The 23,660-nt window shown below is 39.6% G+C and overlaps 1 protein-coding gene across 4 annotated transcripts in view; it reads left to right on the top strand.

The window, feature by feature from the left end:
• Positions 1-23,660, top strand: part of TBC1D22A (TBC1 domain family member 22A) — a 531,490-nt gene that overhangs the window by 453,064 nt on the left and 54,766 nt on the right. For 3 of the 4 annotated variants that reach the window (XM_074942415.1, XM_074942414.1, XM_074942413.1), the window contains one exon: positions 15,171-18,438. The exons of the other annotated variant lie outside the window; for it this stretch is intronic. In XM_074942415.1, coding sequence (XP_074798516.1) covers positions 15,171-15,299 — 129 coding nt within the window. In that variant the 3' untranslated portion in view covers positions 15,300-18,438. Of the gene's footprint in view, positions 1-15,170; positions 18,439-23,660 lie in introns of those variants that run through there. 4 annotated transcript variants of the gene reach the window in all.

Genomic DNA, 23,660 nt, shown 5'->3' with positions numbered 1-23,660 from the left:
ATGCACTTAGAGCACTTGTGTGGGGACACACACAATCAACTGTATAAAACCGCTTTCTACAAAACCGACTTCTATAAATTCGACCTAATTTCGTAGTGTAGACATACCCATAGAGAACATGAAACAATGGGTCTTACCATACACACTGTAACAAGATCACTTAAGGTGAGCTATTACCAGCAGGAGAGCAGGGGGAGAAAAACCTTTTGTAGTGATAATCAAGGTGGGCCATTTCCAGCAGTTGACAAGAACGTCTGAGGAACAGTGGGGAGTGGAGGTGGGGAAATAAACATGGGGAAATAGTTTTACTTTGTGTAATGACCCATCCGCTCCCAGTCTCTATTCAAGCCTAAGTTAATTGTATCCAGTTTGAAAATTAATTCCAATTCAGCAGTCTCTCGTTGGAGTCTGTTTTTGAAGTTTTTTTTGTTGAAGAATTGCAACTTTTAGGTCTGTAATTGAGTGACCAGAGAGATTGAAGTGTTCTCCAACTGGTTTCTGAATGTTATAATTCTTGACGTCTGATTTGTGTCCATTTATTCTTTTACATAGAGACTGTCCAGTTTGACCAATGTACATGTGTCATAAATATAAAGGGAAGGGTAAACCCCTTTAAAATCCCTCCTGGCCAGAGGAAATCTCCTCTCACCAGTAAAGGGTTAAGAAGCTAAAGGTAACCTCGCTGGCACCTGACCAAAATGACCAATGAGGAGACAAGATACTTTCAAAAGCTGGGAGGAGGGAGAGAAACAAAGGGTCTGTGTGTCTGTCTATATTCTGTCTTTGCCGGGGATAGACCAGGAATGGAGTCTTAGAACTTTTAGTAAGTAATCTAGCTAGGTACGTGTTAGATTATGATTTCTTTAAATGGCTGAGAAAAGAATTGTGCTGGATAGAATAACTATTTCTGTCTGTGTATCTTTTTTGTAACTTAAGGTTTTGCCTAGAGGGGTTCTCTATGTTTTGAATCTAATTACCCTGTAAGGTATCTACCATCCTGATTTTACAGGGGGGATTTCTTATTTCTAATTACTTCTATTTTTATTAAAAGTCTTCTTGTAAGAAAACTGAATGCTTTTTCATTGTTCTCAGATCCAAGGGTTTGGGTCTGTGGTCACCTATGCAAATTGGTGAGGCTTTTTATCCAACATTTCCCAGGAAAGGGGGGGTGCAAGTGTTGGGAGGATTGTTCATTGTTCTTAGGATCCAAGGGTCTGGGTCTGTAGTCACCTAGGCAAATTGGTGAGGCTTTTTACCAAACCTTGTCCAGAAAGTGGGGTTCCATGTTTTGGGAAGTATTTTGGGGGGAAAGACGTGTCCAAACAGCTCTTCCCCAGTAACCAGTATTTGTTTGGTGGTGGTAGCGGCCAATCCAAGGACAAAGGGTGGAATATTTTGTACCTTGGGGAAGTTTTGACCTAAGCTGGTAAAGATAAGCTTAGGAGGTTTTTCATGCTGGTCCCCACATCTGTACCCTAGAGTTCAGAGTCGGGGAGGAACCTTGACAACATGGCAGAGGGGCATAGCTGGCACATGATGGCATATAGCACATTGGTAGATGTGCAGGTGAACGAGCCTCTGATAGCGTGGCTGATGTGATTAGGCCCTATGATGGTGTCCCCTGAATAGATATGTGGACACAGTTGGCAACGGGCTTTGTTGCAAGGATAGGTTCCTGGGTTAGTGGTTCTGTTGTGTAGTGTGTGGTTGCTGGTGAGTATTTGCTTCAGGTTGGGGGGCTGTCTGTAAGCAAGGACTGGCCTGTCTCCCAAGATCTGTGAGAGTGATGGGTCGTCCTCCAGGATAGGTTGTAGATCCTTGATGATGCGTTGGAGAGGTTTTAGTTGGGGGCTGAAGGTGATGGCTAGTGGCGTTCTGTTATTTTCTTTGTTGGGCCTGTCCTGTAGTAGGTGACTTCTGGCTCTGTCAATCTGTTTCTTCACTTCAGCAGGTGGGTATTATAGTTGTAAGAATGCTTGATAGAGATCTTGTAGGTGTTTGTCTCTGTCTGAGGGGTTGGAGCAAATGCAGTTGTATCGTAGAGCTTGACTGTAGACAATGGATCATGTGGTGTGGTCTGGATGAAAGCTGGCGACATGTAGGTAAGCATAGCGGTCAGTAGGTTTCCGGTATAGGATGGCGTTTATGTGACCATCGCTTATTAGCACAGTAGTGTCCAGGAAGTGGATCTCTTGTGTGGACTGGTCCAGGCTGAGGTTGATGGTGGGATGGAAATTGTTGAAATCATGGTGGAATTCCTCAAGGGCTTCTTTTCCATGGGTCCAGATGATGATGATGCCATCAATGTAGCGCAAGTAGAGTAAGGGGGTTAGGGGACGAGAGCTGAGGAAGCGTTGTTCTAAAAGTCAGCCATAAAAATGTTGGCATACTGTGGGGCCATGCGGGTACCCATTAGCAGTGCTGCTGATTTGAAGGTATACATTGTCCCCAAATGTGAAATTGTTATGGGTGAGGACAAAGTCACAAAGTTCAGCTACCAGGTTTGTCGTGACATTATCGGGGATACTGTTCCTGACGGCTTGTAGTCCATCTTTGTGTGGAATGTTGGTGTGGAGGGCTTTTACATCCATAGTGGCCAGGATGGCGTTTTCAGGAAGATCACCGATGGATTGTAGTTTCCTCAGGAAGTCAGTGGTGTCTAGAAGATAGCTGGGAGTGCTGGTAACGTAGGGCCTGAGGAGGGAGTCTACATAGCCAGACAATCCTGCTGTCAGGGTGCCAGTGCCTGAGATGATGGGGCGTCCAGGATTTCCAGGTTTATGGATCTTGGGTAGCAGATAGAATACCCTAGGTCGGGGTTCCAGGGGTGTGTCTGTGCGGATTTGTTCTTGTGCTTTTTCAGGGAGTTTCTTGAGCAAATGGTGTAGTTTCTTTTGGTAACCCTCAGTGGGATCAGAGGGTAATGGCTTGTAGAAAGTAGTGTTGGAGAGCTGCCTAGCAGCCTCTTGTTCATATTCCAACCTATTCATGATGACGACAGCACCTCCTTTGTCAGCCTTTTTGATTATGATGTCAGAGTTGTTTCTGAGGCTGTGGGTGGCATTGTGTTCTGCACGGCTGAGGTTATGGGGCAAGTGATGGTGCTTTTCCACAATTTCAGCGCATGCACGTCGGCAGAAGCACTCTATGTAGAAGTCCAGTCTGTTGTTTCGACCTTCAGGAGGAATCCACCCAGAATCCTTCTTTTTGTAGTCTTGGCAGGAAGGTCTATAGGTGTCCTCCACAAATAATGGCTGTTTCTGTGTAATTTGCAGGGTAGGAGTATTGATTTTAAAAAACAGTATTTAGAATCTGCAAAATATTCCCCATGGGATTATGACAAATTTATGGATGGTAAAATGTAGTATTGAAACAACTTGAGAATCCATTTAACATGCAGTATTATGAAAGTTATTAAAATGCTAAATGGGAAAAAGCTACAGACTTCTAATCATCTTTAAAAACCTACATGACACTACAAAGCTAGCTAAAGGTAAATAGATTGCTTGCAAAGCACTTCCAATGTGAAAAGTGTTATATAAATGCTAAATATTAAAAATAGAAAACACCAAGGTGATAAGAAATCTTGCATTTTGAAAATGTAAAACTCTATTAGTCAGATGTATCAGGTCCAACCTCATATTAAGGAGAGGACCAAATCTTTTATGTCCTTTGTTGTTGCTCCTTATTGGCTGTGTTGAGCCACTATTCCATTAACAGCTATCCTTTCAAAAAGTGCTGAGGCTGTGCATCATAACATGAGGCCCTAAAGGGTGGGGATCTGTGGAAGCAGATGCATGAGGAGAAAATGTGACACTATGCTAATGAAAACTGGATCAGTTTAAAGATAAATATGAAGTTAAAAAAACCCCTACCTGGCTAGACTCTATTAATTGTACCAGACTCTGTGGTGGCTTTGTGATATGCTCAGATGGAGAGAGGAGACTTCCATGCTCATTTTCATTTGTAACCTGAGCAACAATAATAACCGGTCTGTTTGAGGTGAAAAGTACTGAGGGCCTGATCCTATAAGGTACTGAGTACCCTGAACTCCCACTGACACCTTAGGGAGTTGAGGGCACGCAGCACTCCTATGGAAGTTTTCAGCATCTTATGGCATCAGACTCCTGGTCATTGTGCTACTAGTTCAACTCATAACATGATGTTCAATGTTCTTATTATAGCTTACTTGACGGTATTATACAGCGGTAAATTGTGTGTTTCCCTTATGGAACTGAGAGGAGATTTTTTAAAAATTTTATATATATATATATATTTATATTATATTTTCTATATTTCTTTCTTTTTCTTTCTTTCTTTCTTCTCCAAAGCCACAGACCAAGACACCTACAAAGTTTCAGCTTGGAGCAAATTTCTATGAATGAATTACTAACCCTTAGAAAAGAAGGATTGCTAGTAGGGCTGTCGATTAGTCACAGTTAACTCGTGTGATTTAACTCAAAAAAATTAATTGCGATTAATCACACCACTAAACCCAGTGAAATGTATTAAGTATTTTGGATGTTTTTCTACCATTTCAAATATATTGATTTCAATTACAACACAGAATACAAAGTGTACAGTGCTCACTTTATATTATTATTTTTTATTAAAAATATTTGCACTGTAAAAATGATAAAAGAAACAGTATTGTTCAATTCACCTCATACAAGTACTGTAGTGCAATCTCTTTATAATGAAAGTTGAACTTACAAATGTAGAATTATGTGCAAAAATAACTGTATTCAATTTGCAGGAGATAATGCTGCCCACGACATGTTTACAATGTCACCTGAACGTGAGAACAGGCGTTCGCATGGCACTTTTGTAGCCGGCTTTGTAAGATATTTACGTGCCAGATATGCTAAATGTTCATATACTCCTTCATGCTTTGGCCACCATTCCAGAGGACATGCTTCCATGCTGATGATGCTCATTAAAAAAAATAATGCCTTAAGGGAGAATTGTATGTCTCCTGTTCTGTTCTACCTGGATTTTGCCATATATTTCATGTTCTAGCTGTCTCGGATAGTGACCCAGCACATGTTCGTTTTAAGAACACTTTCACAGCAGATTTGACAAAATGCAAGGAAGGAACTAATGTGAGATTTCTAAGGGGAGATACAGCACTCGACCCAAGGTTTAAGAATCTGAAGTGCCTTCCAAAATCTGAAAGGGACAAGATGTGGAGAATGCTTTCAGGTGTCTTAAAAGAGCAGTGCTCCAATGCGGAAACTACAGAACCCAAACCACGAAAAAAGAAAATCAACCTTCTGCTGGTGCCATCTGACTCAGATGATGAACATGCATCGGTCCACTCTGCTTTGGACCATTATCGTGCAGGACCCATCATCAGCATCGACGCAGGTCTTCTGGAATGGTGGAAGCATGAAGGGACATATGAATCTTTAGCACATCTGGCTCGTAAATATCTTGCAGTGCTGGCTACAACAGTGCCATGTGAATGCCTGTTCTCACTTTCAGGTGACACTGTAAACGAGTCGTGGGAGGCATTATCTCCTGCAAATTGTAACCAAACTTGTTTGCATGAGCGATTAGCTGAACTAGGACTTGTAGGCTCTAAAGTTTTACATTGTTTTATTTTTGAATACAGTTATTTTTTGCACATAATTCTACATTTGTAAGTTCAACTTTCATTATAAAGAGATTGCACTACAGTACTTGTATGAGGTGAATTGAAAAATACTGTTTCTTTTATCATTTTTACAGTGCAAATATTTTTAATAAAAATAAATATAAAGTGAGCACTATACACTTTGTATTCTGTGTTGTAATTGAAATCAATATATTCGAAAATGTAGAAAACATCCCAAAATATTTAAATAAATGGTATTCTATTGTTTAACAGTGTGATTAATCCCGATTAAATTTTTAATCGCGCGATTAATCACCCTTATTTTTTTAATTGCTTGACAGCCCTAATTTTTAGTAGAAATGCTGATAAACCTGTCACCATAGCAGTATTATATAATATATTATATATTCTAGTATTATAAAATATCAAGTGGGTTCATAGCATATTAAAACCTATGTCCATACCTATTGTAGCATTTTCCAACACCTCCTGAAAGATTTATGGAGGAAACAAAGTAAGCAAAACAACAGGAGACTAAACAAAGAAAGAAAGAAGAATGAAGATAAGCAAATAAATAAGAAGAGTAATAAAGAGAAAACCTACCTTATTTTCCTACTTATGAAAAGGCTTAAATTAAAAGGATTTGTACAGTTAAAGTTCTACTAATATAAAAGGCATATAGCTTCTCATTATTCTGTAAATATTAACCAGGACATTGAAGTTGTACGGTCAAGTTTTTACACTTCTTCAATTTCTGACCTATTTGAGAAAGTTTACTCACCTAAAGTCATTTCACCAGAGTCTTGCTACCATGAACAGATTATAATTCATCCTGCAGATGCATACACTCGAACAGCAGACAGTATCAAATCTCTTTGGTTATAATTTAATGTCAGATGATATTGTATCTTCCCTTTTTTTTACATTCTCTCTCTCTCTCTCTCTCTCTCTCTCACACTCACACTCACACACTCACACTCTCTCACACACACACACACACACACACACACACACCCAAGTAGAGACATTTCTTATTGTAAAATTGAACCATGCAAATTCAGTATTGTCATAAATATAAAGGGAAGGGTAACCACTTTTTTGTATACAGTGCTATAAAATCCCTCCTCACCAGAGGCAAAATCCTTTCACCTGTAAAGTGTTAAGAAGCTAAGGTAACCTCGCTGGCACCTGACCCAAAATGGCCAATGAGGGGACAAGGTTCTTTCAAATCTGGAGTGGGGGGGAAAGGCTTTTGTCGGTCTATTTGTGTGATACCTTTACCGGGAACAGATCAAGGATGCAAGCCTTCCAACTCCTGTAAAGTTAGAAAGTAATCTAGCTAGAAAATGTGTTAGATTTTCTTTTGTTTTTTTGGCTTGTGAAATTCTCTGTGCTGGAGGGAATGTGTATTCCTGTTTCTGTGTCTTTCTGTAACTTAAGGTTTTGCCTAGAGGGATTCTCTATGTTTTGAATCTGATTACCCTGTAAAGTATTTACCATCCTGATTTTACAGAGGTGATTCTTTTACTTTTTCTTTAAATAAAATTCTTCTTTTAAGAACCTGATTGATTTTTCATTGTTCTTAAGATCCAAGGGTTTGGGTCTGTGTTCACCTGTACCAATTGCTGAGGATATTATTATCAAGCCTTCCCCAGGAAAGGGGGTGTCAGGCTTGGGGGGATATTTGCGGGGAAGACATCTCCAAAGTGGTCTCTTTCCCTGTTCTTTGTTTAAATCACTTGGTGGTGGCAGCGTACCAGGTTTTTAACCTAAGCTGGTTCCCAAGGCAAGAAAGAAATCTATGCCTTGGGGAAGTTTTTAACCTAAGCTGGTAAGAATAAGCTTAGGGGGTCTTTCATGCAGGTCCCCACATCTGTACCCTAGAGTTCAGAGTGGTGAAGGAACCTTGACAAGTATCATAAGAAATAAAAACTAATTTCATCTGTTAGTCTTTAAGGTGCCACCAGACTCCTTGTTGTTTTTGTGGATACAGACTAAAACGGCTAACCCCTGATACTTAATTTCATCTGTATAGTCTGTCAAAACGTGCAGCCATTTTTGTAAATACAAACACCTTCAAGTTACTTGATTTGTAGTGATTCTCTACAATTTCTAAAGTTAGAATGTTGGATACTGTTTTGAGCCTTCGTTTTCGGTGAATAATTTAAATAGAATTATGGGCTAATTGACAGATTCCCCTGCCAGATGCCTTTGCAGAAAAAATTAAATGGACCAGAAAAATGACTGGTGGAAGCATGTTTCACAAACTGGTTTTCAAACTCACCATAGCGTCCTCATTCTAAAATATATTCTTCAACAGTTTATCACCAAAGAGTTTTTCATTAAAACAAATAATGTAAATAAAATAAACAAGGAGAGCAGCACAAATTAAAACTCTAAATGTGGATGGGAAAAGTGAATTACACTAATTAGTCTGGCTGCCTTACTTGCACATAGACCTTAATAGTTCTTGCTTTATCTTTATCTGTGAGAAAAATCAGAACAATAATCAAAGTGTATCTCAGTCACTACTAATTCCTCATCTTTGCTCTGTTTTAATTACAAACTGCTAAAATGATTAGCTTTTAAATAGCCTTGTCATGTACTTTGTTAAATATTGGTTAGCAGATGCTATGTATCTCCTCTGACTGAAAGGCATAAAAACATACTTCTCTTAGGCTAGTTCACATTCAGGCTACAATGAACACTCCCCTGGCATGTTTGGCATTTAAAGAAAATGTCATTTTCTTGAGGAGGTATTTTTCAGGTTATGCTTTTTATTTTTAACAAGTTGTAAGGTTTATTTTTACCCAGATCTGTTTTGAAGCCCTGTTAAGCAATATGTCTGAGTAAGATCAACCTCATCTTAAGTAAATTACTGAAGTGATGTGTCTTGGTGATTGCTAATTACCTTACTTGGATTTATAATGCATATCCCCCAATCAGGACCAATCTTACTTTCTTGAGCAGTTACAGGGCCTGATCCTTTTCCTATCTGTGTTAATGGCAAAATTCCCATTTATTTCAATGAGAACAGGATTGGTCCCTCAACAAGTGACTTTGCCATGGATTTACGTATTCAGCACTGATGAAAATCGTGAATTGAGTTTGGAAGTAATCATAGAAGCATTTAAGCAGTGTTGTTGTTTTTTAAGAGGAGCCCTCTATCTTATTTAAGCACTGTGTTAAATTTAGTACCGTGTTCAAATGAAAGATGAACTTTCATGATGTAGTTTTGCATATGGCATTTTTCATGTGGTCTGGTGGATTGTGTTCTCCAGGAACTCCTGGGTTCTGAATCCAGCTTTCCAACAGACACATTCTGTGGCCTTGGAAGACAAGTCACTGTCTTTGGTTGCTTCCACATATGTAAAAAAACCACAATGTGGTTTGTCAATGTATCTGACAGGTGTGATGAGACAACCAGTAAGTTAATATATCTGCAGTAAGCTAATATCTACACTGCTTTGAAAAAGATAAACATAGCATATAATAAATATTATGGAATATTATTTATTTAGTGGTAGTAGTTTTATTCCTTTTAATCATTGTGCAGTCAGTAAGGATTTATAAAAATATTCATCAAGATGATTTCAAGGGCTAAAAAAAAGAAAGTTAGTTTGTCACCATTTTATGATATTCAAAATACAGTATAATTATCACATCTATTTAAGAGAGAGTATTACACCTCGATGCTTTGTATTTGCAATAAGTGTTTTCTGTCTGAAATTTGTAACAATTTTTATCACTTGAAGAATCTGAATGCATATTTAAAGAGGCTCTAATTTTTAAATGTGTTTGAAAAGCATTATATTCTAAAATTATTTTTGCAGCATGTTTGTAACTTTCATAAAAATGAAAGCTATTTATCTGTATTAATATGTCCTTTTAAAAACACAGTCTTTTATGAATATTAAATGAAACTAAGTAATATATTAACAACAACAACAAGAGCCCACATTTAGGGCTGCTGACGTATACAGGACTTCTCCTGCCCCTGATTTTAGGAACTTCTAAATGTTAACGCTAATCTCTACTTTCATTTTTTAAAAATTACCTTTCTTGTCCTTGTGCTGATAGCATTGCAAATGGAACTGATCATTAAGGAAGAAAGTTTGTCAAGATGGCTTTTCCTACAGTATTCATATTTATTCACAGTGCCCACTCCAGGTATAGTGGGTTGCTCCTTGGGACCTATGAAACAGTTCACTCAGTTTTTTAGGGAGACTTGCCCATGTCAGTGTAGGTGACTCCTTGCATGGCAGCAAATCTAGCCCTCTCTGGCTAGAAGGGTGGCAGCTCAGAAGCAGCCTGGCATAGTGAACTAAGTATATGACTGAGAAAAAGATTCCTCCTGCTAATTTTGGCTCTGAAACTGACTTCCAGTGTGGTCTTAGTCAAGTAATTTAACATATTTGCATTAGTTTCTTTATCTGTTGAATAGGATAGCAGACCCCTCTGAAGTAGTTAAGTGTTTGTTGTGACATTTAGTTAGTTAATGTTTTATAAAGCACTACACAAGTGTTAAAGTTCACAAAAAGAAGCACAATCCTACAATGGTTTTGGAGCTAGTTGGCTCCAAGCTTTTTTGGACATGAGCTCCCCCTTGAAATAATACTTTCAGATTTTGTCAGTTATGTGTCAGACCCCAGCACAGGCATCTGAGCTGTACTTTTTCTGCTCTGGGAGGCTATTGATAGTCCCAGAGATCCGCTTTACTGTTTGTATAAGGTCAGTCCATTAAGTTTGAGAGTGTTTCAAAGAATCATCTCTCTAAACTTTTGCAAAATCAACAGGCTGAGTCCACAGTTTAGTGGTGTGAACCCTATGTAGAGAAGTCTTAGGTTTGTGGGTAAGTTATGAATAATAGTTTCATACAACCACCAAATAGGGTAAAATAGGCTCTGACAATAATATATTTTGAATAAGATAGGAAATTGGTTAAATATAAAGTTTGGTCTCATGTAATGACACATCACTTGACAATTGAGTGAACATTTCTAAAAACTTTTTGTATGATCTTCATTAAAAAAGTAAAAACAGAAGGCCATACCCTTAGATGGCATACAATAATTATGCCAGTTTATACCATAGGAGGATGTGGTCCAGCAAATGTAGAGATTGTTGATGACAAGGTTAAAATGGCTAATTTCTCAGAACTGCATATGACCATAATTTAATTTTGTGACTGTGACTAGAGTATTGTTCAAAATAAATTTGTTCAGATTAACCATCTCAATTTTTTTGTGAACTCTGTATTTTTCTCTGTTTAAAAGAGATTCCTACTCTATAGTGCTAATCTGTTAATTACAGTTAGCAACACAGCTGTCAAACAAGCAGAAAGAAATTCAATGACAAAAATTTTGGTAGTACTTTGGCAACTGTCTTAACATGTCTTACATGACTGCACTTGCAAGAGCACATTTTAAAAGATATTCTGATGCTTTTTCTGTTGTACTGCTAATTATCAGCTATAGTTATGCTTGTCAGATTTATAATACTGCTTGTTTTACAACTTCCTTTTTCTATCTTACAAAACAAGATTCCTTAAAGCAAGCGATACCTTAAGCTACCAGGAAGCAGATGAAGCCATGTTAGATCCAGGTCCAGGCACCTGAACTAAGATCAGGGAGCCTGTCTCTCTTGGACTCTCAGTGACATACACACACCCGCCACCCATGGGCCCATGCAGCCTGGAGGAGGGAGGAAGCTGCCTGATTGAAATACAGAGGGGACAAGAGCTAGACCTGTGGTGGGATCAGGGAGAATATACTGGGATTAGAAGCTTGGGGGAGTGAGTTGGAAATTGGGACTAGCTGGGCTTGGAGACTGGGGTGAGAAGTGTAAGGAATGGAGACTAGGTCTGGCTGGGTGAGAAGACTAGGACTGGAACAAAGAGCCAAGGGTAGGGAAGAGACAGGACAGAGACAAGTTGGAGGGGATGGTGTAGAAAGGGTCATGCTTAGCAGGAACATGTGGAAGAGTTTACATCCACTTAAGCAGAGGTCCCCAAACTGTGGGGCCCGAGGGCATAGAGGAACTTTTGGGGGGGCTGCAGCTGGGGCCTGGGCCAGCCCCCATAGGGGGCAGGGAGGGAGCACCACCCAGCTCTGCTCCCGCCTCCAGCTGTGGCCTGAGCCTCAGCCCCCTTACCCCTGTCCACATCTTTCCCGTCTCCACACCATGGAACCGTGGCCCTGCTCCCAGCCCTGACTTGGGAGGGGGCGGACAGGGTAAGCAGTGGGGGCATGAGGTAAAAAAATTGGCCACGGCTGGACTAAAGCATGCTCCCCTCCAGAGCCTGGAATGGAACCCAAGTTCCCTGAATCTCACCATTCCTCTATTACCAAATAGCAATGAAACCTACTGGCAAAGTGTCCCATCCCCCTCTAGTTCTGGTCCACAAAGAAGATTACAACCTACCACTACTGTCAGTTACTCAGTTCACTCAAGAGACAGAAGGTTATGTGGTGAATCTTAAGATTTGAACTCTGGTAATGACCCATGTGGATATCAATATGTTGCCATGTGAAGGAATGTCTTTTCAGGTTCCTTTTTTAAAAACCTAGGAAATTACACAAAAAAATCCCTTATGTTAAATGAGCATCATTAAGGTTGCAAAGTCATGCACTCGGAAGTTAGGAAATGCCAGAATTAAGGTTTTCTGTACCCCTGTGAGTATGTATCATGATAGCCTTTAATTACATGATTCTATATTATGTTTTCCACAGGGCACAGAATGGACAGTGCTCACTGAATGAACAGCTAACTATTCAATATTTTGTTTTCTCCTTGTTGTTCAATGCCTTATGTACTGCACACTATTCAAACAGTGCTCTGAAGGCAGAATTTCTAATTTCCTCATGCTTTCTATGGCAGTTATTGCTATGGAAGCTGAATACTTCACAAATGCTAGTTAATTTATTACCCAGCACCCATGTGAGATAAGTGGGTATTATCCCCATTTTACAGACAGGGAGCGGAGGCATAGAGGGATTAAGGTAAAAATAATCCATTGATTTTGGGTACCCTATTTGAGACACCTAAGATCTGATTTTTCAGAGTACATAGTATCATATAAAAAGAAAGAGTACTTGTGGCACCTTAGAGACTAACAAATTTATTTGGGCATGCGCTTTCGTGGGCTAAAACATGAAGTGGGTTTTAGCCCACGAAAGCTTATGCCCTCATAAATTTGTTAGTCTCTAAGGTGCCACGAGGACTCCTTGTTCTTTTTGCTGATACAGACTAACACGGCTACCACTCTGAAATAGTATCATATAGCACTCTTTTCTATTCAAAGCACAGCTCCCATTGACTTCAGTTGTTCCTGTGAGTGCTCAACACTTCTGCAAATCAGACCATAGGGTCTTAAATGAGGTGCCCAGAAAATGAGAGAGAGACTATTAGTGACTACCTATGAAAAGCTTGTTTAAGTAACTTAATGAGCATCACATGTGAACTGTTTGACACAGGGAGGGATAAAATCTAATTCTCCAGGTTAGTATTCAGCTTTCCTAAGGATGAGACCATCTTGTTTCTTTCTGCAATCCTCCGCCTCATTTGCTACCCACCTTCCAACGAGTTTGAAGCCAGGGTCCTACAGACAACAGTTCCCTTAACTACACAGCCCTGATTCATTGTCTCTCATGTGGTACAGGAATGTCCTAACTACTGACAGGATATGAATTTGAAAGTTTGTAGCAAATACATAAACAAACACATAATTATATTTTTTAAAGGGAAGAAAAAGGTACAGATACATTATTAATTATTACAATTGGAAAGGTGACCTACTGCCTGTCAGAGACTTCTTCATAATGTACCAGGGAGGGTGAAAGGCCCCTTAATAGTTGATCAGTCTTTATTATTGGGGGGAATTCCTTTCCAGCCCAGACATTCTGATTAGCCATGGCTCTGGCCATGTAAGCAAGGACAATTGTACAACATCTTATACTGAAAGGTCATGCGAAGGTTAACAAGGATGTATTTTGGCTGACCAAAATCGATGTGTGGGAAACCATGCTCTTTCTGGTCACTGGGTGATAGAACAGGAAGAAAACCGGTTCCCCCAGTGACCCCTTGTCCCCCAAGAAGTGGAGTCAACTGCCAATCCTTGTAAACCATTGGGATTTAATCTTATCCATGATGGATTTCACATACTCCAACCACAGCTGTTCAGTTGGCCAACAGCACATTTGAAATGCCTTCTGATACCATGTGGCCACAGTAATACATAATTCCCATAGTGGTAGGAATCCATATTTTAGAAGAATATTTGTATATGTTTTAGTTATTATTTCAAAGTATTGTTGGAAGTGAAACCTATTTTAATCTGTTAAAAAATTCATAATGAATGATGAAGTAAACTGAACTAATGTGATCTTCCAAAAAATCCCCCGAGTTGTGGGTATTAAGTAGTCTTATAGATACTTCAGAATTGCATTGTTTTTGTCAGTGTATAAATAAGGGAGCAGTTAAAAAAATGCAAAAAGCCAGATTTTATCAGCTTTAATTTTTCTATGCGTGCGTTACTTTATGTAAAGGCCAGCTGGATGGAATTTTAATCTCCAGCATTTCAGGTGGCTCAGTACTGGGCAGTTCTATGCACCATCCATTTAGTGAACCTGGGTTACAAAATTAGCTTCTGAACCTGAATGTGCAGCATAGTCATTAAGTTACAGTAATGGTAGTGCACTGCGTTTCACCCTGAAAATAGAGAAGTTATGGTAATATGAAATAAAATAAGTGTTTATTTTATAACCTTCTAAGAAATGAGTATAGGATTGATATGCCAGAGTGATCAGAGCTAGCATAATGATGGTTGAAGTGACCTGGGTAAGAATTGTTAGTAACTGTAACTAGATCCTTGATTCAAATCAAAAGACCCATGGAATGTACAATAATTGTTTTCCATCTTAGCTCTCTTAAAATTCCAGACAAGAGGTGAGTGGAAGTTGGAAAGAATTCTCAGTACTTACATGATGCTGCATTCAGTTGCAATTTGCAACTGTAGAACCAGAAATTGTGATTAAAATAACTGGGGAAATAAATTAAATTGCTATTTATATTAAGCAAATTTACTGTAATTTGATAAAACTAGATGGGAGGAAGGATAGTCCCATAAAGGTAACAGATTGGGACTCTGGAGATTGGAGTTTAGTTTCTATTTCTGCCAGTGACTTTCAGTCTGACCTTGGGCATTAGATCCCAGTGCTTCAGTCCCCCATCTGTAAAATGTGGATAAGTATTCCTTTCCCCTCACTCTTTGGCTGCTTTGTTTATTTAGATTTGCTAGGTGTTTGTTGTTATGTGTTTGCCTAGCATGTTTAATGCACGAATGGAGGCTTAGACATTACCACAGTACAAATAATAATAATAGATTGTAAACTTTTCAGGGTAGGAACGATCTCTTACAATGTGTAGGGATAGCACTTAACACAATGGGGTCTCACTGTTGGTTGGGCTTTCAAGGCACTACACAAATGCAAATAAATAATAACAAGCTCACTATATTACAATTCTATTTTAACACCATTCATCTTCCTATTTCTTTTTCTTTGTTTCTCCCCAGGAGTTGCTGATTTTTTTACAGAATTTGCCCACAATGCACTGGGGAAATGAAGATATGAGTGTTCTCCTAGCGGAAGCCTACAGACTGAAGTTTGCATTCGCAGATGCCCCCAATCATTACAAGAAATGAGTATAAAGAACCAGGAATTTTAAGACCAGCTTGTTCTGGAGTATTATGGCTTTCATTATTCTGGTTAGCACTTTCACATAATTACTAATCATTGCATTTAAATAAAGAATTCTGTGAGCATTTACAAAATGAGACAGGAATACCAAAGAGGATGGACAGACCAGGAGATTGAATATTATATTAACATAAAAGTGAACTTTCTTGCTCAACATATAAAAGCAACACAAGTTCAATTAAGTTTCATAGTATTTCATTTTTCTTACTTTGATAATTTCTGGAATTATGTATGAATATGGAATGCATTTTACATTCATCTCTGCCTAGTGATTGTCATGTGTCCATGAGCCTTAAAATCTGTTATGGGAATGATTGTGAGCTTGTATAATTATTCCTATCTAAGCAATACTAGTCTCTGATACCTTTTCCTGCTTATATTTGTCTGTGATAGGAATGATTCCCCTTGGCAGAAAACAAGGACAAATCATGGGTATGAAGGTGAATTTGGAACAGTAGGGCTCACAAGTGTTTTTATTGTTTTTTTTATTTTGAACCGGAGAGAACATTTAAATCTTATTTTGTGTTGATACAGAGAACCAAAATAGGAAAATTCTACAGTAATAACACAACATATGGAATCTGAATAGGTGGCACAATTTGCACATTTTCTAGAAGTCATTAAGGTTGTCCTGAAAGCTCTCTGAGGCCCTGTGCACCACTGTAACCACATGTTAAGGATTTAAGTGACGCTAAAGGATACATGTCAGTATTGGATGAAATTCTCCCAGAAGCCTTATATTTTGGAATATTTCTAAAACACACTGAATAAATTAAGAAATATGCTTTTTCTGTCATGGTAAACAAATTCATAATTATTAAGTTTTAAAAGACTTGAATGTTTGTCCGCATGAAAGTTCACTTGTAAGGATTTTATATTCAGTGGCTTAATTTACAATGCAAAAATGTTTTAAATATCAGATATTGCCTTATGATCCATTTCTAACATGTTAGAAAAGGAAAAAATAATAATACTTGTGTACTTCACCTATTTGTTGACTGGCTTGCTTGATGGTTTGTTCTCTCATTGTGATGCAGGGGAAGAGCAAAGATTGCTCCTATTACCAAGCAGCCCAAATCCCCCCTTGCAACATTAGAAGAATAAAAAATCCCCCCCAAACTTTCTACAGTTAATGTTCCTTCATATAATCACAGGGTTCTGAATGAATTTTTACAGACCCTTAATTTACTATACTGTAAATGGAGTGTTTATTTTCAGGGAAACTTATAAAATAGGAGTTCTGCCTGAAGTTGAGAACTGCAAGGGGCACAATATATTAGGAACTCACAGTTGTTTTACTGAACACATTTCCAGAGTGAGTTACACAGTGTTAATGGCACAAGTGTAGACGTAGCAATGCACTTTGTAGTAAGGGGAATAAAGATCTTCAGGAGGACTTTGTCTTAAGATATAATAATAATGAATTATTTGCAATGTCTTACAAAATATTATCCCTAAGTTGGCTTGTTTCTTTTGCGGGGACGGTTTGACATTAGCTAAATTACCTGTTTTGTGGGCCATTGTTCTTGACAGTGTTTTGACTAATTTAATAGCAGAATCAAGATACATCAGAATCAAGGAATCAGCTTGTGCTATTATATGGGATTTGTCTTTAAAAATGGCATGAAGTTGCTGATGGAGAGGAAGGAACCAACTTAATTCATAAACTGATGTTTAGTATCTAGGGCATGATTCTGTTCCATTGAAGTCAAAGGGACTCAGTCGAAGCAGGATCAGGCTTCTTGGATTACTGTATTTGTGCCTAAAGTACATAGTCTACGTGTCCATCTTAAATATTAGCGTAGTCCCAACGCTGGTGTTTATCTTTAATGGTCTAGTCACAATGTGTCTAGAATTAACCTTAAGTTGACAAAGAATGTCATATTGTGCCTAACCGAATATCTACCAGTAACAGCATACACAAAGCCTGAAACTTTTATGTGACTATTTGTGGTAGTTATAGCTATAAAACATAAATAAAAATAATCCATTAATAGAGATTCAAATTATTGTAACTAATTCAAAAGAGAGAGAGCACACAGCAGTAAGCATATAATGTTTTGTGGGATTTGTATAGTTAACTTTTTTTATCAAGACGTTATTTAGGTAGTTATACAGAACATGAAAAGTCGACCCAAAGTTGTTTGCTGTGTTAGATGCTACTATGTAACATTTATAAAGCTTGGTATGTATTTTTAAAGTTTCCTTCACAAGATACACTGACGTTGATTGGTATGTCTTCCAAATTCCAGTGGTAAATATCACCTTCTTTAAAGGAAATGCTGTCATGCCCCCAAAAGGGGCCACATTTGCTGCTGTGCCCATGTCAGAATTTAAAGATTGTACTTACGCACGTTGCTTAATGAGGGTGTTGGGGAGTTTCCTAATGTACTGATTATATAGAGAGGATATTTTAGTACACAGGAGGCCAACCTATTTTTATGTAAAATCTCTCCCAATTTATAATACCATAAAACTTAACAGAAAAACATTTCACTTTATAAAAGTAATTATCCTTATGTTTTCATAAATAAGCATCTCAGGCAAAGTGTCATTCCAACCACACTGTTACCTAGAGAGAGGAAATAACTTTCTCTGTCATTTTTACATCCATAGACCTATTTTTCAAAATCAAGAATCAGAATATTAAAATTGGTTTGTAATTTGTATTTTCTTATGGGTCAAAGATTTTAAACATATGGGAGGCATCTTGACACATCATTAGTGAGTCCAATCTGTAATTTAATAAAATTGATATGAAAACACTGAAGGCTGTGTTGTCTAAAATGCAATGTCTTATGGGATTTTTGTAATAAAAATGTACAATATAGAGAAACAGCTTTATGGCTTCAGTATTCACAAAGAAGTGTAAATAACAAATTAATCAACTCTGTAAATATAATACATGGGAGAACAGAAGATTCTCAGCTTGAACTCTTATGTACATCTCTAATACATTATAACAAATCATGTTACAATTTTCTTTGGCTTATTTTCATATGGAAAAACCCATGAATTTGTATTTAACTTCAGAACTATAAAATAAAGTATAAGTATACAAAGTTCAGTTGTATTTTTTGACAAACAGAGAGATCATGGTTTCAATAGACACTGCTTAAAAACTGTAAAATTAATAAAAGATAATGCAATAAACACATATTTCTATAGTAATGTGTTATGTAGCATAGAAAGCACTTTTAAAATCAGAGATATTCGGAATTGTATCATTTTTATCGTAGTAATACACTTCCAATCCTGTATCACAAACCACTAAACTTAATGGGCCAAGTTCTGCTCTCATTTATATTTCTGTGACTCCCTGCCTTGAAGACTTTACAAGCTAATAAGACAAGCAACATACCACGGTATATCCCTGCATAATGAGCCACATGAAGGGAGGCACAGGGATGTTTCCACGAGAAGCAGATGAGGCAGGTATAGTTGGCAGAGCAGAGGTGGTGGAGGAGGGAAATGCAATAAAAAAACGAGCCAATCAGTGGGGAGTTGCAGAGTTGTGAAGGGCATTGTGAAAGTGAGGACAAGGAGCTTAAACTTAATGTGATGAAATAGCAAGAACCAGTGGAAGGATTGATTGGGATGGGCAGGGGGGGGGGGGGGAGGGGTGATTTGGTAAGAACCGTGAGCTAGAAAGATGAACCTTTGGAGGAGGATATGGGTATTAAGGTAGCCACAGTGCAGGTACAATAGTCAATGGGGGAATGTCGTTGTCTAGACAGAAAGAAAAAGGATGGCACATAAAAATGCTTTGCAGACCCAGTTTTTCTTCAAGGGCAAGAGAGAGGGAAGTGCTACAGACAACCATTATGTTCCATATTTGAAGCGTAGGAAGAACTGTGACCAAGTTGAAGATCTCACATTCAGTGACCCTTATGCTTCTACATCAGGTACGCTCTTTTGAAAATCTCACCTTAGTTTAAGTTGATGATGACACCAGAAAGTGTCAGAGAGGCAGGATTGGGTAGAGGAAGACAAGTCAAAAGTGGGGAGAGAGATGAGAAGGAGAGGATGTAAAGTGAGCCGAGGATAGAGACAAGCCCAGTGAGTTATCTGGGGTAACAATGCCATGGAGAGCGAGAAAGTGTAGCCTCCAAATGAGATGATGAACAGCAGGAGGTGAAGATAAGGTCTGGAAAACCAAGAGAGAATGAAATTTCAAGGAGGCTGAGGATGGAATAGAGGTCCTGAGAATTGACCAGGAAAAAGATTTTTGGAAATCTAACCAAAAGCAGTTTATTTTATTTATGTATGTATTTTATTTATTTTGAATATATAAAATATAGCGACAGGTACCCATCCGATGTGCCGGGTGTGTCCTAAAGGTTTAAATATAAAATAATAGGAAAGGACTGTCCCAAACATTGGTCCACTCCTTCTTCAACAGCCTGAGACAGAGAGATCAAAAATGGGCTTTTGCAGCTTGCCTGAAAGGTTAACAAATCTAGGCTCTGGTGGGCGGGGAGTAAAGGGTGGACGGAGACAATTCCAAAACCAAAGGCCCCTCACTGAGAACGCCCTGCTAGCACCTTCCCATCCTTCATATCAAGGGACTCCACCTCAAATCCCTCTGCTGATCACGACTGTAGCAATGTGTCACGAGGAGAGAGATAATCTTGGAATCTTGGCTAGCCTGGTTCCACTAACTCTTCCAGCTACAACCACTTGCCACCCATCCCCACCAACATATGGTTATGTAAAATGTTCCAATACACTTCAGGATAAAACAGCGTGTTATAGTGAACTAACAAACAGCATTAGGTGAAGCTAATTTCTTAGGATTTAAATGCACCCTTCCAAGCCATAAAATTTGTGTGTGTGCAGCCTTTCAAACAGCAAGGTTACTTAACCTAGGGCTGTCTTAAATGTTTGAGAAATAAATCCTGAGTCACCATTCTCAAATTCTGTGGGTCTAATCACACATATCTGCATGTAAACATCAATGTTCCCTCTAATTTTTGACAGGCCGTGTGCACAAAAAATTTCTTCTGTGCAAATTATTGTGCTTCTGTGCAAATTTTTGTGCACGTGGTGTTTCACCCTGTGCGCGGGGTTTAGGATCTGTGTGCGAGCACGCGCACAGCTTAGAGGGAACAGTGGTACACATCTATACCCCCAAGGAGATTACCCAGATTCCTGGGGCTCCGTCTGCTGGCAGCTCAGGGAGAGGCACACTGTCCCTGGTAGGGCGGGGGAGCCAAGGCAGACTCAGAGGCAGCCTGGCAACCAATAGGGAATGAGATGCCCTTCCCAGGGAGTTCAGGAAAGGGGAGAAGCCATTTTGAGATAGTCTGGAGCCAGTCAGGGCAAGGGCAGGACTGGCTGTGTGGGGAGCTGGTGAGTCCAAGGCCTGCATGCAGGGTTCCCTCTGAGAACTGGCCTCTAGGGACCTGAAAGCAAGATCCCTCAGCTGGGCTTTTCCCTCTCCACTGATGACTCCCAGTTTGTAGAGTTTTCTGGGAAACTTCTCCAGCCAGGCTGAGTTCGCCCTCCAGCTCCCTAAGTGAGACCAGTCACCACATGGTCAGCTCTGCTCTGGCTACTAGTCCAGGGCTGCTGCCTGCTGTGTGTGTGTCTGGACACTGGGCTGGGAGACTACCGTTTGGATGTTAGTGTAGTTGTGTAACCTGCACCTGGAGCCCTGCACCCGTTTGTGGTGAGGGGAAATCCTGGGACTGAAGCAGCCTGATCCCTGCCAGCAGAGATCAGCCCCTCTGCAGTGACTGAGGAGTCCAGAGTCATCTCTGAACCTGAGGATCTTTCATGAACTTTGTGAGTGCACCGTATTTTAGTCAGTCAGTCAGGGAATTTGGGGGGGGACCCCCTACTCCCTGAACTGTGTCCTCGAGTAAGGGTTTGGCCATTTTATAACCTACTGCATATTAAACCTGTGAGGGGATTTACCACCTTCTCCCACTTGTGAGTCCTTTGGGCTGTACTGAACCCAGTCAGCCACAGTGCTAAACCACTGCAGAGAAGAATTTTGTGGTCATAGGTCATCAAGGGCACCAATAAAGTACGCGTACTAACGGGACACTAACCTTACATTTGCTACATCAGGTCCCGTGACTGGGGAAAGTGAGGGGTATTATCACCATGGGCACCGGTAACCCTAAAAATAGTGTTTTAACCTGTTATATTTGTCTCCTGTTTAATATAATTATTGTGTTTGTGTTATTTCTTGGAAGTCTCCAACTATCTGGTAAGTAAGTGGGGATTACCCTGTGGTTAGAGTTTTCCTCAGAAGCTGCCCTGGTGACCCTGCCAGGAAGGAGCGAGGGGGGTGAAGGCTCCGCCAAATAAATTAATAGGAAAAAATAAAGAAGATACACCCTGCTGAGTGGATGGCGGGATCCAGAAGAACCCAGACCTGTCCATCAAAACCTGAAAGCAGATAGGCATTAAAGAAGGTAACTGGGTGGAGAGGGGGCACTACACACACATGTTCACTCTGCCAGTTACCTGGTGGTTGGAAAAGAGGTGCAAGAAGATTCACTAGAAGCATCCTCTGGCCAATAAACATTTAATTTTTTTTAACAGATTTTTATGAAAAATGGTTGTCATGACTTTGTCATTCAGCTTCAGAAAGTTAGTACTGCAGATTTGCTGATGGCTTTCTTAGCTCAGCTGCTTATTGTCCATGGATTTGTTGGCCGGCCAGAGGCTTTTTGCTTATAGATCATAGATATTGTAAGTTTCTCCACCTGTGCCTTGGTGGTCAGCCGGAGAGGTGGAGAAAGCACAGGCCTTCTTTTTCAAGAGTTTTGGAGTCACAAGGTCAGAAGACATGAGCAATGGTTTCACCATTTCCTCCAACTTTTCAGGATTATGCATTCCTTTTTCCTCTCCCTTGTAATTTCTCCTCAGGAATTCCTTAGTTCAGTGGTTCCCAAACTTGTTCTGCCTCTTGTGCAGGGAAAGCCCCTGGCGGGTTGGGCCGGTTTGTTTACCTGACGCGTCCCGAGGTTCGGCCGATCGCGGCTCCCAGTGGCTGCGGTTCGCTACTCCAGGCCATTTGGAGCCGCTGGAAGCAGCGTGGGCTGAGGGACGTACTGGCCATCGCTTCTAGCAGCTCCCACTTGCCTGGAGCAGCGAACCGCGGCCACTGGAAGCCGCGATCGGCCGAACCTCGGGACGCGTCAGGTAAACAAACCGGCCCAACCCGCCAGGGGCTTTCCCTGCACAAGCAGCGGAACAAGTTTGGGAGCCACTGCTTTAGTTAATCAGAATGGGGCATCCCCCCTCTAAAGTCACCATCATCACCTAATAAGAATCAGTTAGGTAATCTTTGTGCAAATGATTAGTCCTCCCAGTTTTAGCAGATGTCACAAAAAGCCTGCAAAAATCCCCCAAACTCAACATTCGGTAACTGTTGACATCAGCTTATTTTGGCCATGAAGTCCACCAAAGCATTAGGTCATCAATAACCTTGCAAAGACTGTCTTAAAATCTTATAAAATAGCTCAAAGATACAAAGCTAGCATAAAAATTAGAACTGAAATCACTCCAAACATCCAGCCTACATACACTCAACCAACAGAAAAACATCCTCATTTTAAGATTGTGCAACTGATTCTTTTTGAACCAGTGTTTAAAATTGTCTTTTATTTTTTTGTTGTCCAGTAGCCGTTAGCAACTGTAGCTTTAAACAGCATTTCAGCACAAAAATCTGGGAGAAATTGGACTTTGTCAGCCACAACACTCTCTTCCTCTTAAAAATTAATTCAGTTTCTAAATAGGGCCCCCACACAAAGTACCCAATAACCAGAAGGATACACATTGACTTGTTTGTTGTAGCTACTGTACTGTAACATCAACCTTACTTAGCTATGTTTTAGCTCCAGCTAGGTTTCTGCTCAGCCCATTAGCTTGCTGCTTATATTTGCTATTATTCACACTGTGAATAAACTATAAATCTGTGACACAGCCAGAGAACTAACTTCGTGTCCCTGTATGCAAACTGGAGCTCATGAGAAAAAGAAATTTTAATAAATAGTTTTATTTCAAAATGTTAATTGCACTGTTTAAAAAAAAAATCTCAAAGCAAAAGCTAAAGGAGACATAACTCCATTCTCCAAGCCTGAAGGTAGTGGTGCTGGTTCATTATTTACATTGAAGTGGCATCCAAACAGTGCAAGATGTTTTCCAAACACAGAAGAACACCCAGTCTCTGCCCCAAAGAGTGTACAATCTGTTTCAAGATTTCCTGAGAGAGCGTGCTAAGCAACATTAGGAACTGGAGGCCAGGATGGTTGCTCAAGGTGGAATAAGGACTTCAGAAATATCCAAGA

The sequence above is a fragment of the Natator depressus genome, chromosome 1 (genome assembly GCF_965152275.1).
Source record: "Natator depressus isolate rNatDep1 chromosome 1, rNatDep2.hap1, whole genome shotgun sequence".
NCBI lineage: Eukaryota > Metazoa > Chordata > Testudines > Cheloniidae > Natator > Natator depressus.
This window is presented reverse-complemented; position numbering and strand designations above follow the sequence as displayed.